Here is a 15256-nt window from a genome sequence, read left to right on the forward strand (position 1 = left end):
ATCTTTTTAGAATCAAAGAGGCCCTAAAATGGGTAATCTTCCCATAGGATTAAAGAGGCCTTAGAACCTTGCACACCATGAAATCGTGTGCCGTGGAATGCCCGGACCACCATGTCTATTGCCATAGCATCGTCGGCCTGACGAGGAAATCTCGTTTCGTCGGTTCAAGCCCCACCTGCAAGCGAGAGTGAGCAAGAATCTAGCCCGAGATATTACCCAGAAAAGCTGACCGGATAAAAGGCGTAAAAAAACTCGTCCCGCACCTTATAAAGCTCACAATCCGTCACTGGTTAGCTAGCTCACCCCGCCCCGCCGTCCCCAGCTCGTCGCTCCATAGCGCCGAGCGAGCAATGGCCCCCGAGCGGCCGCGGCACAAGCTATGCCTCTTCCTCCTCGCCGCCTTGGCGTGCTCGCTGCACGCAGGCGCCGCCGCGGCGAACACGTCAACGTCCACCCTGGCCATCCGGCACAAGCCGCCGTCGAAGCCAAGGCACGGCAGCACGAGGCAGCACCGACCGGGTCCGCGAGGGAGCCACGCCGGCAGCGGGATGGCGTCGTGCAACATGTTCCATGGCAGCTGGGTGTACGACGACGCGCTGCCGATGTACGACGCGGCGGGCTGCCCCTTCGTGGAGCCGGAGTTCGACTGCCAGAAGTACGGCCGCCCTGACAAGCTCTACCTCAAGTACCGGTGGCGCCCCGCCTCCTGCGAGCTCCCGAGGTATGTTTGAACGCGAGTCCGGGACCGATTCATCTCGTCAGAAACGAAGGCCGCTAACGAAGTGGCGCATTGCTCATGCCTGGGCCTGGCCATGGCCGCCACACCAGGTTCGACGGGCGGGACTTGCTGAGCAGATGGAAGGGGAAGAAGGTACTGTTCGTGGGGGACTCCATCAGCCTGAACCAATGGGAGTCGCTGGTGTGCATGCTGCACGCGGCCGCGCCGGCCTCCAGGACCAGCTACAGCAGGGGCAACCCCGTCTCCACCGTCACGTTCCAGGTCCGTGCCGTCCCGTGTATGTTCCAGCTAAGATTCGGTGTCAGTCATTAGCCATCCTCCCTTCCATTGCATCAGCACCAGTACAGAAGAAAGTACTGTAGTGCACAACATTCTGGCTAGGCTCTCCTAGTAGTAGTGATAACTTGTGAAAGCATGAATTGGCCAAACTGTTTTGTTGACACCGGTAGTTCCTTGACGACGAGTGGTTGATAGATTATGCTGCACGCACTTTGGAAAAGGGACGTGCTTTGTGCTGGCCTTTTGGCGTCCCGGCCGCTGGCTTTGGGGCACCACCGGTGGAACAGCGTGTTTGTCTCCTCCCCCGCGCCGCGCGAAGGGATACAAGTAGAAGTAGCTCCTCCATCCGTCCAGCGTAGTGCCAAACCCACGACCCGCTTCCTTCCCTTGCCTGCACAGACAAATGCACTCGCACACCACATGACTGCGCGGGGTCGGTGATGGTAGAAGTCGTATCGTGGGGCGGGGGTGGGGCGTGGGAACTAGACGCCATGGGCGACAGCGCAGAGGGGCACCATGTGTCCACCATCTCTCCTGCCACTTCTTTCTTTGGTGTTTTGCTGATTGGTGGTATCATCCCGTGATCCACTGAACCAAACCAGGGTCAAACTCTTTGCTCCTCGAGATGGAAGGCAATCTTCTTTTTTTATAGACTCCAGATTCCGTTTGGGAGAGACTTGGCACATGAGAATTTCTTGGCTCCACCAGATCGGTACTTTGTGGGTGTTAAATCTGACTTGTAGGCACACGTGATGGATCGATGGTCAAGAAACTACAGCATATTAGTACTCATGTAGGTTGTTTGCTGGTTGAAAGTAAAACGAAATATACACTAGGACTACCCAACGTACTAGACCTTAGGTCACCGCGTCCTGCCAAGCGCATCAGGCAGGGACAGTCTCGCGGGATTTACCGGTGAACATTTTGCTCCACTCCTACGTCCAAGGGTGGAGCGTGCGGCTGTGCAGGTGTGTGGCCCTCGGAAACAATCTGCAAGTCGGCACCCAACTCAAAACCGGTTGGAATGGAAAGAAGGAGCCCAATAAAACGTGGGTGGGATAGGAAACCCTCCTTGTGATGACGCAGATCTTGACTTTTTCTACACCTCCGCCATTATCATCATTGGCAATGTTTTCTACACCTCCACCATTATAATCATTGGCAATTGAGAGCGGACACATTTCTGGGACTCCCATGGGGTGCGACCTAGGGAGACTGCGCCTTTGATTTACGATGTGTCCACTAGAAAGAAGTGGAAAGTGGCCGAGGCCATGAAAGAGGTGCACGGCTCTCCAAAATCAAGCCACCCGACAATTGGACTATTGAGCACATTCGCCAAATCGTCTCCCTTTGGGTCCAATTGGGGTGAGGTTTATCTCATTATGGGTACGGAGAATGACATCACATGAAAGCATACGGCTTGCGGGCAATACTCTGCGGCTTCCGCTTATAAGGTGCGATTTCTTGTCCTTGTTACTTCGCGCACAGAGTTGAGGGTGTGGAAAGCTCCCCCCCCCCCCCCCTTCCTGAAGGTCAACTTGGTTGGGTATCTAAAATAGAGTTTCGACTGCTGATAGATTGCAAAAAACAAGGGTGCCCAAAAATGTGCCACCTGTCCCCTTTGCAAGAGGGAGCCTGAATTCATTGATCATCTCTTCTTCAAGTGATGTTTCACCATTAGGATTTAGGGTATGACTAAGGAGTGGCTCCATCTCCACTCCATTCACCCTTCATCTTGGAGCACCATTCCTTCCATCCAAGCTTGGTGGACCGGCATGTAAGACTCTTATCGACCTAACAGAAAGGTCATGGCTTCCCTAACTATGATCTCTTCTTGGGTCATTTCTCATTTGGAACGAGCGTAACTCACAGGTCTTCTGACACAAGTCCACGCCACCACCAATCCTACTCTCCATCTTCAAGGAAGAGGTTGCTCTTTGGTCTATTGCAGGTGTCTAACATTTGGGTAAATTAAAGTCAGGAGGGTGAGACTGTGTGTCACCATGTCGTTTGTAACACCCTCTAAATTTCTTCTTAATCAATGCACGGGGCAAATCTTTTGCCTTTGTTTCAAAAAAGAAAGATAAAAGCAATTGTCAATTACAAGTTTGAGGATGAGTGCCACAAGCCCGCAGCCCAAGGGACCTCGAATCTGCCCTAGACACAACTAAGGGCTCACTCACCTAAGACTAATATTAATGTTTCCCGCCTTCTTCCACTCGAATGTTCTCTACAACTGCTCCCATGAGAGAGCTATTCCTGAAGACCCGACAATTTATTTCGATCTAGATACAACAAAAAGTGCAAAGGATCACCGAGTCAAGACATTTCCGCAGTTTTGGAGGGATAGTCGGTTGGAGGGCCGACCACCACAAGAGGATCACACTAGAGGTACTCGGAGCACGATTTGGCAGTCTGATCTGTCATAGCACATCACCCCAAACCTCGCGCACGTACACACAACAAACCACTGTTTAACAACATTGGAATATCTCGTCTTTCGTCATAGTTACAATGGGTTTTAGTTCTTGCAAAGTGTTGCATGGGTCGGCAACGTTTGAAGCAGAGATTCATTGGCCATGTGGTCCTCGAAAGATCACATAAGTAGATCAACAACCACAAGCAGGCGGGTGCGAACATGAATTGTTTCACATGAGGGCTAACACCCGTAGAAGGAAGAACTACATTCATACGATCAGCACAATGATGGATGATCACCGGCATGATTTAATGGAGATAGTGGTGAGGGTGTCCGCGAGCTGCAGACTTCGACTAGGACGCCATGCAATTCACTGACCAAACCTCATGGGAATTCACGACCACATCATTGAGCCTGAGATGTTTTGTGCGATATCTTATATGTCTTCTGAGATGGCCTCGTGGTCTAATGGCTTTGCGTGAATGTCCTTCAAAGTGTGTTTGAATAGTGAAAGTATAGAAGATTCTATTTTCTATTTTCAATGTGTTTTATGGTTCGTGAATATTGTGGGTTGTAAAGCACAAAGTAAAAAACAAAGAACATCAATTCATTTAAAAGAAAAGTTTGAATAATTAAAATATGAAAGATTCTAGAACGAAGGAGAAATGTTTGTGTCTTGAGGTTTGTGCATTATGCTTAAGCTTTATTGTGAAATCTTCTAAATTATGAGGTAGAATTCCAGGGAGTGAAAGATAATATCCAATACTTCTGTTGTTTTTTATACTACCTTGACTTTTCCCGCAAAAATATATCCAACATAAGTACTGTTATCATCTATGTATCGCCGGTCGCCGGATTAGCTCATCCAATGAACAACATTCAAAGTAATCACACACTATATTCGGGTATAGATACTACTTGCAGCAGCTTCATAAAATATATATACTACCACATTCGATGGAAAAAGATGGTCCAGTGCATTAAAACACCTATATGTTTGGTGCCGATTCTTGCCACTAGACGGCACTTGGCACTGCAGGTGATGAGGGCAGCTCAATCACTCGTTTCCTGGGCAATAATCTTACACCAGCTTGGCTAGCCTTTCCGGTCCTAGCCTCACTCCCTTGTGCGCGACTAGTGCCAACCCATAATTTCCGGCAAAAAAAATGAATGACGCGGGGCCGGGTACGGGGAATAACGAGCGACCGCTGCCATATACAGCACACGCCCGATCGGCAATCGCGGTGCTTTGCAGTTCACTATCTTGTAAAGTCACGGGCAATTTGGAAAAGGAATCACTCAAGTAGGAGTCCTAAAACAATGGTCCACGAGCTCGCGTCTGGTCTTATCCGGCAAACGCAGGCACCGCTACGGCGTCGATGACATCGCACCTGTCGTTTCATCGTTATTCAGCGCGACAGTGAGACGCACAGGTAGATGCATCGGTGTACCTGCCGGTTTTATGGCCGCGTCCGCCGTATCGGCGCCGACAGGTTTAGAAACTTGTGCAGGTTGATGGCCCGATGTGACCGTGCATGGAGGAGTAATTACGTGCGTGGTACGTCGAGGTGCACGGCGCGATCCACCAATGTCTGGTGCCGGACGCGCTGGCGGCTGACGTGCGCTTGCCGTCTCGTGCAGGACTACGGGCTGTCGGTGGCGTACTACCGGAGCACCTACCTGGTGGACATCGTCGAGGAGTCCATCGGCCGGGTGCTGAAGCTCGACTCCATCTCCGGCGACGCGTGGCTCGGCACCGACATGCTCGTCTTCAACACTTGGCACTGGTGGACCCACACCGGCAAGGACCAACCGTAAGACGCACTACACTTTCTTGCGCAAGCACATACTAGTACATAAGATCATTCTTGTGTTTATTGACGGCATTTGTATTTCCTCTTCCGTGAAACCAGATGGGACTATGTGCAAGATGGGGCTCACGTCATGAAAGACATGGACCGGCTCACGGCCTTCTCCAAGGGGATGTCCACGTGGGCCAGATGGGTGGACTCTAACGTGGACACCTCCAAGACCAAGGTCTATTTCCAGGGCATCTCTCCGACACACTTCAAGTAAGCCCACACCCCTCGAGCCCAACTCCCGCATAGAGTAGTAGTACCACGTTTAAAAACACTGACCTGTTCAAATTTACGTACTACACAGTGGAGCGCAGTGGGGGGAGAGCTCCAGCAGCTGCGCACACCAGACGAAGCCGATCGCGGGGCCGACGTACCCGGGCGGGCCGCTTCCGGCGCAGGGCGCGGTGCGGAACGCGCTCGGCGGCATGTCCAAGCCGGTGTTCCTGCTGGACATCACGCTGCTGTCGCAGCTGAGGAGGGACGCGCACCCGTCGGCGTACAGCGGCGGCCACCCCAGCAACGACTGCAGCCACTGGTGCCTTGCCGGCCTGCCCGACACCTGGAACCAGATCCTCTACGCGTCGCTCCTTGCATAGGGGGCCAACAAAGGGTGGAACATGCGTGACCGCAATTTTTGTCATGCTGCTCTTCTTTCATAGTACGTTAATTCTTTTATTTACGGGTGAGTGTTTAAATTGGTGATTCAAGTGGTGTTCAATACCAGGGTGGAACAATCAAACCGAAAAATATGTTTCGGCTGTCCCCTCACAATTCAAGTTGACAGTCTTTTCTTTTAAAACATCAAAACAATAAAACTTTATTTCTTAAATAATCGCAAGGTCATTTACAAGGGCATGAGAAATAAATCGGGAACGTAGAGTCCCCAAAACTAGAAGATCTATCGCTAAACGAAATCCTCGCAGGATCATTTGCAACTTCATTTGCTTTCCGCAGGCAATGGCATATGAAACATTTGCAAAGTCCAGTGCTAGCTCTTTGCATTCAAGACCAGTGGCTATGTCCGAGCCCATGCAATCATCAACTTTTTGCGCCGACTCCGCGGCAAACGTGCAATATGTTTTTATAATGACTTTGTTGCACCCAGTTCTTCCTGTTAGGTATAAACCGTTTCGTATCGCGGTAATCTCTATCGAGTCAACACAACTTGAGTGTGAAAGGAACCAAGATGATGCAGGAATGAAGTTTCCCCTTTCATCGCGGGCAACAGCACTTGTCGCTCCTGAGAGTGTCTCATATTAAAAAGTTGCGTCAACGTTAATTTTGATAACATCACCACATGGCTTCTTCCACATCTGATCTTCCTTTCTTCTCGGCAACTTAAGCTCTTATAAAATTCGCCACGAGGACTTTGATCGACACAGCACTCGTTTCAGGGGTTTGGGTCACCTCCCCTTTCATATGTTGACGCCGCTGCCACCAGATAAACCATGATGCAACCAAAACCAATTCAACAGTTTGCAAGCCCTCGTAAGCTGAACCGATCCTGTCACATCCCTATAATCATTTTGTGCCAATAATAATTTTAGTGTGAATAGTTGCATTAGTGAGCATCATGTAATATTTGTCAAGACCCGATCCTAAGTCACACCGATCTACTGTAATACACCATATCACTTTGCGGCCTCAGGCACGGTATCCCACGGGTGCCACCATACCTGGCTCGGGACTGTTTGCGCCTTTTGGCTCACGTATGATTGTGTTGCTAGCATCCATATGACAGAGAATCCAGGCCGACATGACTAGTCGTAAACCCAAGGTGGCACAAACTTACAGGGACAGGCATACGTAACCCAGCAATGAACGTGTCGGTCATGAACATATGAACCCAAGTCATAGCAAGCTACAAGGACTTAAAGGAACAACGCGTGATATTTCCCCGAAGGGACAGAAACAGGAACAAAGAAGGATACATGCCGGCCAACCTAAGTGTTCCGGAGCAGTAGCGGACTACCATGGCTCAGTCGAAGCACTAGGAGACATTTCCCCATAAGAAAGGCTACCAAGAATAAACAATTAGGTGTCGGATCCCACACATATCCAGCATTTCAATAACATACACACAATATGCTCGATATGTGTAAATACAACATGGCATCACAACAAAACTCTACGACTCAAAGTATTTATTTAATAGGGTCCGAGGACCCATATATTACAAACATGGGTCTCATGACCCAGCATTCAAGTCATACAAGCAACAAGCACAGACGGAAGCATAAATATGTCTGAGTACAAACATCTGAAAAGAGAGAAGGCTAGAAAGCATGTCTATCTACAAGACCCTCCAAAGGAACCAGACCTCTGTCTGGGATTCCAACCTAATTGTCGAAGGCCACGCGAAACTACTAGTGAGAAAGAAGTCTCTCTGCAAAACATAAATTAAGCAAACGTGAGTACAAATGTACCCACCAAGACTTATATCAGAACTAGCTACATATGCATTTGTATCAACAAAGGGGTGGTGGAGTTTAACTGCAGCAAGCCAGCTTTGACTCAGTGGCTATCCTGTATTATGAATGTTGGTAACTCTTTGAGGTGGTGCACATGAGTCCACATATTCACCATATCAATACACCACTATGGATCCGTTCCCGTCTCCCTTCGAGAATGCCATCCATAGCACTCACGCTTATCTTGCGTGTTTTAGAGTATCACTTCGAGTTATCTATGAACAATGTAAGCGTTCCAAGTAGTCCATATCCGCGGACGCGGCTATTCGAATAGATCATATATAACCCTGCAGGGGAGTACTTCTTCACACATGTTTCCGCCACTTAGCGTCTGCACACGGTATGTGCTTGGCAGGCTTTAAGCGAAAGCCGATGTGGGTGTAGACCACAACCTGACTAACCACACAAGTCTCTAGTCTAGGTTTATCGCCTATTTGAGTTCCATCCATAAGGAAGTCCGGCCGAGGTTTGATACGTCTCCAACGTATCTATAATTTTTGATTGCTCCATGCTATATTATATTCTGTTTTGGACATTATTGGGCTTTATTATACACTTTTATATTATTTTTGGGACTAACCTATTAACCGGAGGCCCAGCCCAGAATTGCTGTTTTTTGCCTATTTCAGAGTTTGGCAGAAAAAGAATATCAAATAGAGTCCAAACGGAATGAAACCTTCGGGAACGTGATTTTCAGAACGAACGTGATCCAGAGGACTTGGACCCTACGTCAAGACATCAACCAGGAGGGCACGAGGTAGGGGGCGCGCCTACCCCCCCAGGCGCGCCCTCCACCCTCGTGGGCCCCCTGTTGCTCCACCGACGTACTCCTTCCTCCTATATATACCTACGTACCCCCAAACTACCAGAGACGGAGCCAAAAACCTAATTCCACCGCCGCAACCTTCTGTACCCGAGAGATCCCATCTTGGGGCCTTTTCCGGAGCTCCGCCGGAGGGGGCATCGATCATGGAGGGCTTCTACATCAACACCATAGCCTCTCTGATGATGTGTGAGTAGTTTACTTCAGACCTTCGGGTCCATAGTTATTAGCTAGATGGCTTCTTATCTCTTTTTGGATCTCAATACAATGTTCTCCCCCTCTCTCGTGGAGATCTATTCGATGTAATCTTCTTTTGCGGTGTGTTTGTTGAGACCGATGAATTGTGGGTTTATGATCAAGTTTATCTATGAACAATATTTGAATCTTCTCTGACTTCTTTTATGTATGATTGGTTATCTTTGCAAGTCTCTTCGAATTATCAGTTTGGTTTGGCCTACTAGATTGATCTTTCTTGCAATAGGAGAAGTGCTTAGCTTTGGGTTCAATCTTGCGGTGTCCTTTACCAGTGACAGTAGGGGCAGCAAGGCACGTATTGTATTGTTGCCATCGAGGATAACAAGATGGGGTTTATATCATATTGCATGAGTTTATCCCTCTACATCATGTCATCTTGCTTAAAGCATTACTCTGTTTTTATGAACTTAATACTCTAGATGCATGCTGGATAGCGGTCGATGTGTGGAGTATTAGTAGTAGATGCAGACAGGAGTCGGTCTACTTGTCTCGAACGTGATGCCTATATACATGATCATACCTAGATATTCTCATAACTATGCTTAATTCCGTCAATTGCTCAACAGTAATTTGTTCAACCACCGTAATACTTATGCTCTTGAGAGAAGCCACTAGTGAAACCTATGGCCCCCGGGTCTATTTTCCATCATATTAATCTTCCAACACTTAGTTATTTTTATTGCTTTCTATTTTACTTTGCATCTTTATCATAAAAATACCAAAAACATTATCTTATCATATCTATCAGATCTCACTCTCGTAAGTGACCGTGTAGGGATTGACAACCCCTTATCGCGTTGGTTGCGAGGATTTATTTGTTTGTGTAGGTGCGAGGGACTCTGCGTGGCCTCCTACTGGATTGATACCTTGGTTCTCAAAAACTGAGGGAAATACTTACGCTGCTTTACTGCATCACCCTTTCCTTTTCAAGGGAAAACCAACGCAGTGCTCAAGAGGTAGCAAGAAGGATTTCTGGTGCCGTTGCCGGGGAGGCTTACGCAAGGTCAAGTCAAGATTTGGACTCCCGACAATGAGCCATTTCTGGCGCCGTTGCCGGGGAGTCTACGCAAAAGTCAACATACCAAGTACCCATCACAAACCCTTATCTCCCGCATTACATTATTTGCCATTTGCCTCTCGTTTTTCTCTCCCCCACCCTTGCCGTTTTATTCGCCCTCTCTTTTCCGTTCGCCTCTTTTCGCTTGCTTCTTGTTTACTCGTGTGTTGGATTGCTTGCTTGTCACGATGGCTCAAGATAATACCAAATTATGTGACTTTACCAATACCAACAACAATGATTTCCTTAGCACTCGATTGCTCCTCTTACCGATACTGAATCTTGTGAAATTAATACCGCTTTGTTGAATCTTGTCATGAAAGATCAATTCGCCGGCCTTCCTAGTGAAGATGCCGCTACCCATCTAAATAGCTTCGTTGATTTGTGTGATATGCAAAAGAAGAAAGATGTAGACAATGATATTGTTAAATTGAAGCTATTTCCTTTTTCGCTTAGAGATCGTGCTAAAGCTTGGTTTTCGTCTTTGCCTAAAAATAGTATTGATTCTTGGAATAAGTGCAAAGATGTTTTTATCTCTAAGTATTTTCCTCCCGCTAAGATCATCTCTCTTAGAAACGATATTATGATTTTAAGCAACTTGATCATGAACATGTTGCACAAGCTTGGGAGAGGATGAAATTAATGATACGTAATTGCCCTACGCATGGTTTGAATTTGTGGATGATTATACAAAAAATTTATGCCGGATTGAATTTTGCTTCTAGAAATCTTTTAGATTCGGCCGCGGGAGGCACTTTTATGGAAATCACTTTAGGAGAAGCTACTAAACTCCTAGATAATATTATGGTTAATTATTCTCAATGGCACACTGAAAGATCTACTAATAAAAAGGTGCATGCAATAGAAGAAATTAATGTTTTGAGTGGAAAGATGGATGAACTTATGAAATTATTTGCTACTAAGATTGTTTCTTCTGATCCTAATGATATGCCTTTGTCTACTTTGATTGAGAATAATAATGAATTTATGGATGTGGATTTTGTTCGTAGGAATAATTTTGGTAACAACGCGTATAGAGGAAACTTTAATCCTAGGCCTTATCCTAGTAATTCCTCTAATAATTATGGTAATTCCTACAACAATTCTTATGGAAATTTTAATAAGATTCCCTTTGAATTTGAGACTAGTGTTAAGGAATTTATGAATTCGCAAAAGAATTTCAATGCTTTGCTTGAAGAAAAATTGCTTAAAGTTGATGAATTGGCTAGGAACGTTGATAGAATTTCTCTTGATGTTGATTCTTTAAAACTTAGATCTATTCCTCCTAAGCATGATATCAATGAGTCTCTCAAAGCCATGAGAATTTCCATTGATGAGTGCAAAGAAAGAACCGCTAGGATGCGTGCTAAGAAAGAGTGCTTTATGAAAGCATGTTCTTCAAATTTCTATGAAAATAAAGATGAAGATCTAAAAGTTATTGATGTGTCCCCTATTAAATCTTTGTTTTGCAATATGAATCTTGATAATGATGGGACTGAATATGATCCACCTTTACCTAGAAGGCGTTCCAGAAATTCGGAGTTTTTAGATCTTGATGCTAAAATTGATAAAAGTGGGATTGAAGAGGTCAAAACTCTAGATATTAATGAACCCACTATTTTGGATATCAAGGAATTTAATTATGATAATTGTTCTTTAATAGATTGTATTTCCTTGTTGCAATCCGTGCTAAATTCTCCTCATGCTTATAGTCAAAATAAAGCTTTTACTAAACATATCGTTGATGCTTTGATGCAATCTTATGAAGAAAAACTTGAGTTGGAAGTTTTATCCCTAGAGAACTCTATTATGAGTGGGAACCTACTATTAAAATTAAAATTAAAGATCATGAATGCTATGCTTTGTGTGATTTGGGTGCTAGTGTTTCCACGTTTCCAAAAACTTTATGCGATTTATTAGGTTTCCGTGAATTTGATGATTGCTCTCTAAACTTACACCTTGCGGATTCCACTATTAAGAAACCTATGGGAAGAATTAATGATGTTCTTAATGTTGCAAATAGGAATTATGTGCCCGTAGATTTTATTGTTCTTGATATAGATTGCAATCCTTCATGTCCTATTATTCTTGGTAGACCTTTCCTCAGAACAATTGGTGCAATTATTGATATGAAGGAAGGGAATATTAGATTCCAATTTCCGTTAAGAAAAGGCATGGAACACTTCCCTAGAAAGAAAATAAAATTACCTTATGAATCTATTATGAGAGCCACCTATGGATTGCCTATCAAAGATGGCAATACCTAGATCTATCCTTGCTTTTATGCCTAGCTAGGGGCGTTAAACGATAGCGCTTGTTGGGAGGCAACCCAATTTTATTTTTAGTTTTTTGCTTTTTGCTTCTGTTTAGGAATAAATATTTGATCTAGCCTCTGGTTAGATGTCTTTTTATGTTTTAATTAGTGTTTGTGCCAAGTTTAACCTATAGGATCTTCTTGGATGATAGTTATTTGATCTTGCTGAAAATTCCAGAAACTTTCTGTTCATGAAAATAATTGTTAAAAATCACCAGAAAGTGATAAAATATTGATTTCAATTGATGCTGATCAATAAACAAATTGTCTAGGTCTTCCTATTTTTTCTGAATTTTTGGAGTTCCAGAAGTTTGCGTTAGTTACAGATTACTACAGACTGTTCTGTTTTTGACAGATTCTGTTTTTCGTGTGTTGTTTGCTTATTTTGATGAATCTATGGCTAGTAAAATAGTTTATAAACCATAGAGAAGTTGGAATACAGTAGGTTTAACACCAATTTAAATAAATAATGATTTCATTATAGCACCTTGAAGTGGTCTTTTGTTTTCTTTCGCTAACGGAGCTCACGAGATTTTCTGCTGAGTTTTGTGTTGTGAAGTTTTCAAGTTTTGGGTGAACGATTTGATGGATTATGGAACAAGGAGTGGCAAGAGCCTAAGCTTGGGGATGCCCATGGCACCCCCAATATAATCTAAGGACACCAAAAAGCCAAAGCTTGGGGATGCACCGGAAGGCATCCCCTCTTTCGTCTACTTCCATCGGTAACTTTACTTGGAGCTATATTTTTATTCACCACATGATATGTGTTTTGCTTGGAGCGTCTTGTATTATTTGAGTCTTTTCTTTTTACCACAATCATATTTTCTGTACACACCTTTTGAGAGAGACACATATGATTTGGAAATTATTAGAATACTCTATGTGCTTCACTTATATCTTTTGAGGTATATAGTTTTTGCTCTAGTACTTCACTTATATTTTTTAGAGCACGGTGGTGGTTTTGTTTTATAGAAACTATTATTCTCTCATTCTTCACTTAGATTATTTTGAGAGTCTTAAACAGCATGGTAATTTTCTTAAATAATCCTAATATGCTAGGTATTCAAGAATAGTAAAAACTTTCTTATGAGTGTGTTGAATACTAAGAGAAGTTTGATGCTTGATGATTGTTTTGAGATATGGAGGTAGTAATATTAGAGTCATGCTAGTTGGGTAGTTGTGAATTTGAGAAATACTTGTGTTAAAGTTTGTGATTCCCGTAGCATATGCACGTATGGTGAACCGTTATGTGATGAAGTCGGAGCATGATTTATTTATTGATTGTCTTCCTTATGAGTGGCGGTCGGAGACGAGCGATGGTCTTTTCCTACCAATCTATCCCCCTAGGAGCATGCGCGTAATACTTTGCTTTGATAACTTGTAGATTTTTGCAATAAGTATATGAGTTCTATATGACTAATGTTGAGTCCATGGATTATACGCACTTTTCCTCCTTCCACCATTGCTAGCCTCTCTAATACCGCGCACTTTTTGCCGGTATCATACACCCACCATATACCTTCCTCAAAACAGCCACCATACCTACCTATCATGGCATTTCCATAGCCATTCCGAGATATATTTGTTGGAAATATGCCCTAGAGGCAATAATAAATTGGTTATTATTATATTTCCTTGTTCATGATAATCATTTATTATCCATGCTAGAATTGTATTGATAGGAAACTCAGATACATGTGTGGATAAATAGATGGTTACGGTTTCCTGACCATGGACATTGGATGTCGTTGATAACGGGATCACATCATTAGGAGAATGATGTGATGGACAAGACCCAATCCTAAGCCTAGCACAAGATCGTGTAGTTCGTTTGCTAAGAGCTTTTCTAATGTCAAGTATCATTTCCTTAGACCACGAGACCGTGCAACTCCCGGATACCGTAGGAATGCTTTGGGTGTACCAAACGTCACAACGTAAATGGGTGGCTATAAAGGTGCACTACAGGTATCTCCGAAAGTGTCTGTTGGGTTGGCACGAATCGAGACTGGGATTTGTCACTCCGTGTAAACGGAGAGGTATCTCTGGGCCCACTCGGTAGGACATCATCATAATGTGCACAATGTGACCAAGGAGTTGATCACGGGATGATGTGTTACAGAACGAGTAAAGAGACTTGCCGGTAACGAGATTGAACAAGGTATCGGGATACCGACGATCGAATCTCGGGCAAGTACTATACCGGTTGACAAAGGGAATTGTATACGGGATTGATTGAATCCTCGACATCGTGGTTCATCCGATGAGATCATCGAGGAGCATGTGGGATCCAACATGGGTATCCAGATCCCGCTGTTGGTTATTGACCGGAGAGTCGTCTCGGTCATGTCTGCGTGTCTCCCGAACCCGTAGGGTCTACACACTTAAGGTTCGGTGACGCTAGGGTTGTAGAGATATTAGTATGCGGTAACCCGAAAGTTGTTCGGAGTCCCGGATGAGATCGCGGATGTCACGAGGAGTTCCGGAATGGTCTGGAGGTAAAGATTTATATATGGGAAGTCTTATTTTGGTCGCCGGAAAAGTTTTGCGCAGTATCGGTATTGTACCGGGAGTGCCGAAAGGGGTCCGGGGGTCCACCAGCCCCGGGGGGCCACATGGGCTGTAGGGGTGTGCGCCTTGCCCTATATGGGCCAAGGGCACCAGCCCCAAGAGGCCCATGCGGCAAGAGATAAGGGAAAGGGAGAGTCCTAAAGGGGGAAGGCACCTCCGAGGTGCCTTGGGGAGGATGGACTCCTCCCTGGCCGCACCCTTCCTTAGAGGAAGGGCCAAGGCTGCGCCCCCCTCTCCCTTGGCCCTATATATAGTGGGGGGGGGGGGGAGGGAGGGCAGCAACACCTAAGCCCTGGCGCCTCCCTCTCCCTCCCGTGACACATCTCCCTCCTCCCGCAGCGCTTGGCGAAGCCCTGTTGGAATCCCGCTACTTCCACCACCACGCCGTCGTGCTGCTGGATCTCCATCAACCTCTCCTCCCCCCTTGATGGATCAAGAAGGAGGAGACATCGCTGCTCCGTACGTGTGTTAA

The 15256-nt window shown here is 45.4% G+C and overlaps 1 protein-coding gene across 1 annotated transcript; it reads left to right on the forward strand.

Annotated features, from left to right (window-relative positions):
- The first annotated feature begins 276 nt into the window (after positions 1-276).
- On the forward strand, positions 277-6128 carry LOC109786761 (protein trichome birefringence-like 38). The gene is made up of 5 exons (XM_020345323.4): positions 277-721; positions 829-1000; positions 5079-5251; positions 5351-5509; positions 5601-6128. The coding sequence occupies exons 1-5, from the start codon at positions 351-353 to the stop codon at positions 5890-5892; spliced, it is 1167 nt and encodes a 388-aa protein (XP_020200912.1). The 5' UTR covers positions 277-350; the 3' UTR covers positions 5893-6128.
- The last annotated feature ends 9128 nt before the right edge of the window (positions 6129-15256 follow it).

The sequence above is a fragment of the Aegilops tauschii genome, chromosome 3 (assembly GCF_002575655.3).
Source record: "Aegilops tauschii subsp. strangulata cultivar AL8/78 chromosome 3, Aet v6.0, whole genome shotgun sequence".
Classification (NCBI taxonomy): Eukaryota; Viridiplantae; Streptophyta; class Magnoliopsida; order Poales; family Poaceae; genus Aegilops; species Aegilops tauschii.

What these genes read in the sequence shown, in the direction of transcription:
- LOC109786761 (XM_020345323.4), top strand. Translation starts at nt 351, where the DNA reads ATGGCCCCCGAGCGGCCGCGGCACAAGCTATGCCTCTTCCTCCTCGCC. An exon ending in TCTCCACCGTCACGTTCCAG is followed by an intron (nt 1,001 to 5,078) that starts GTCCGTGCCGTC and finishes CGTCTCGTGCAG; the next exon opens with GACTACGGGCTGTCGGTGGC. An exon ending in CACACCGGCAAGGACCAACC is followed by an intron (nt 5,252 to 5,350) that starts GTAAGACGCACT and finishes CCGTGAAACCAG; the next exon opens with ATGGGACTATGTGCAAGATG.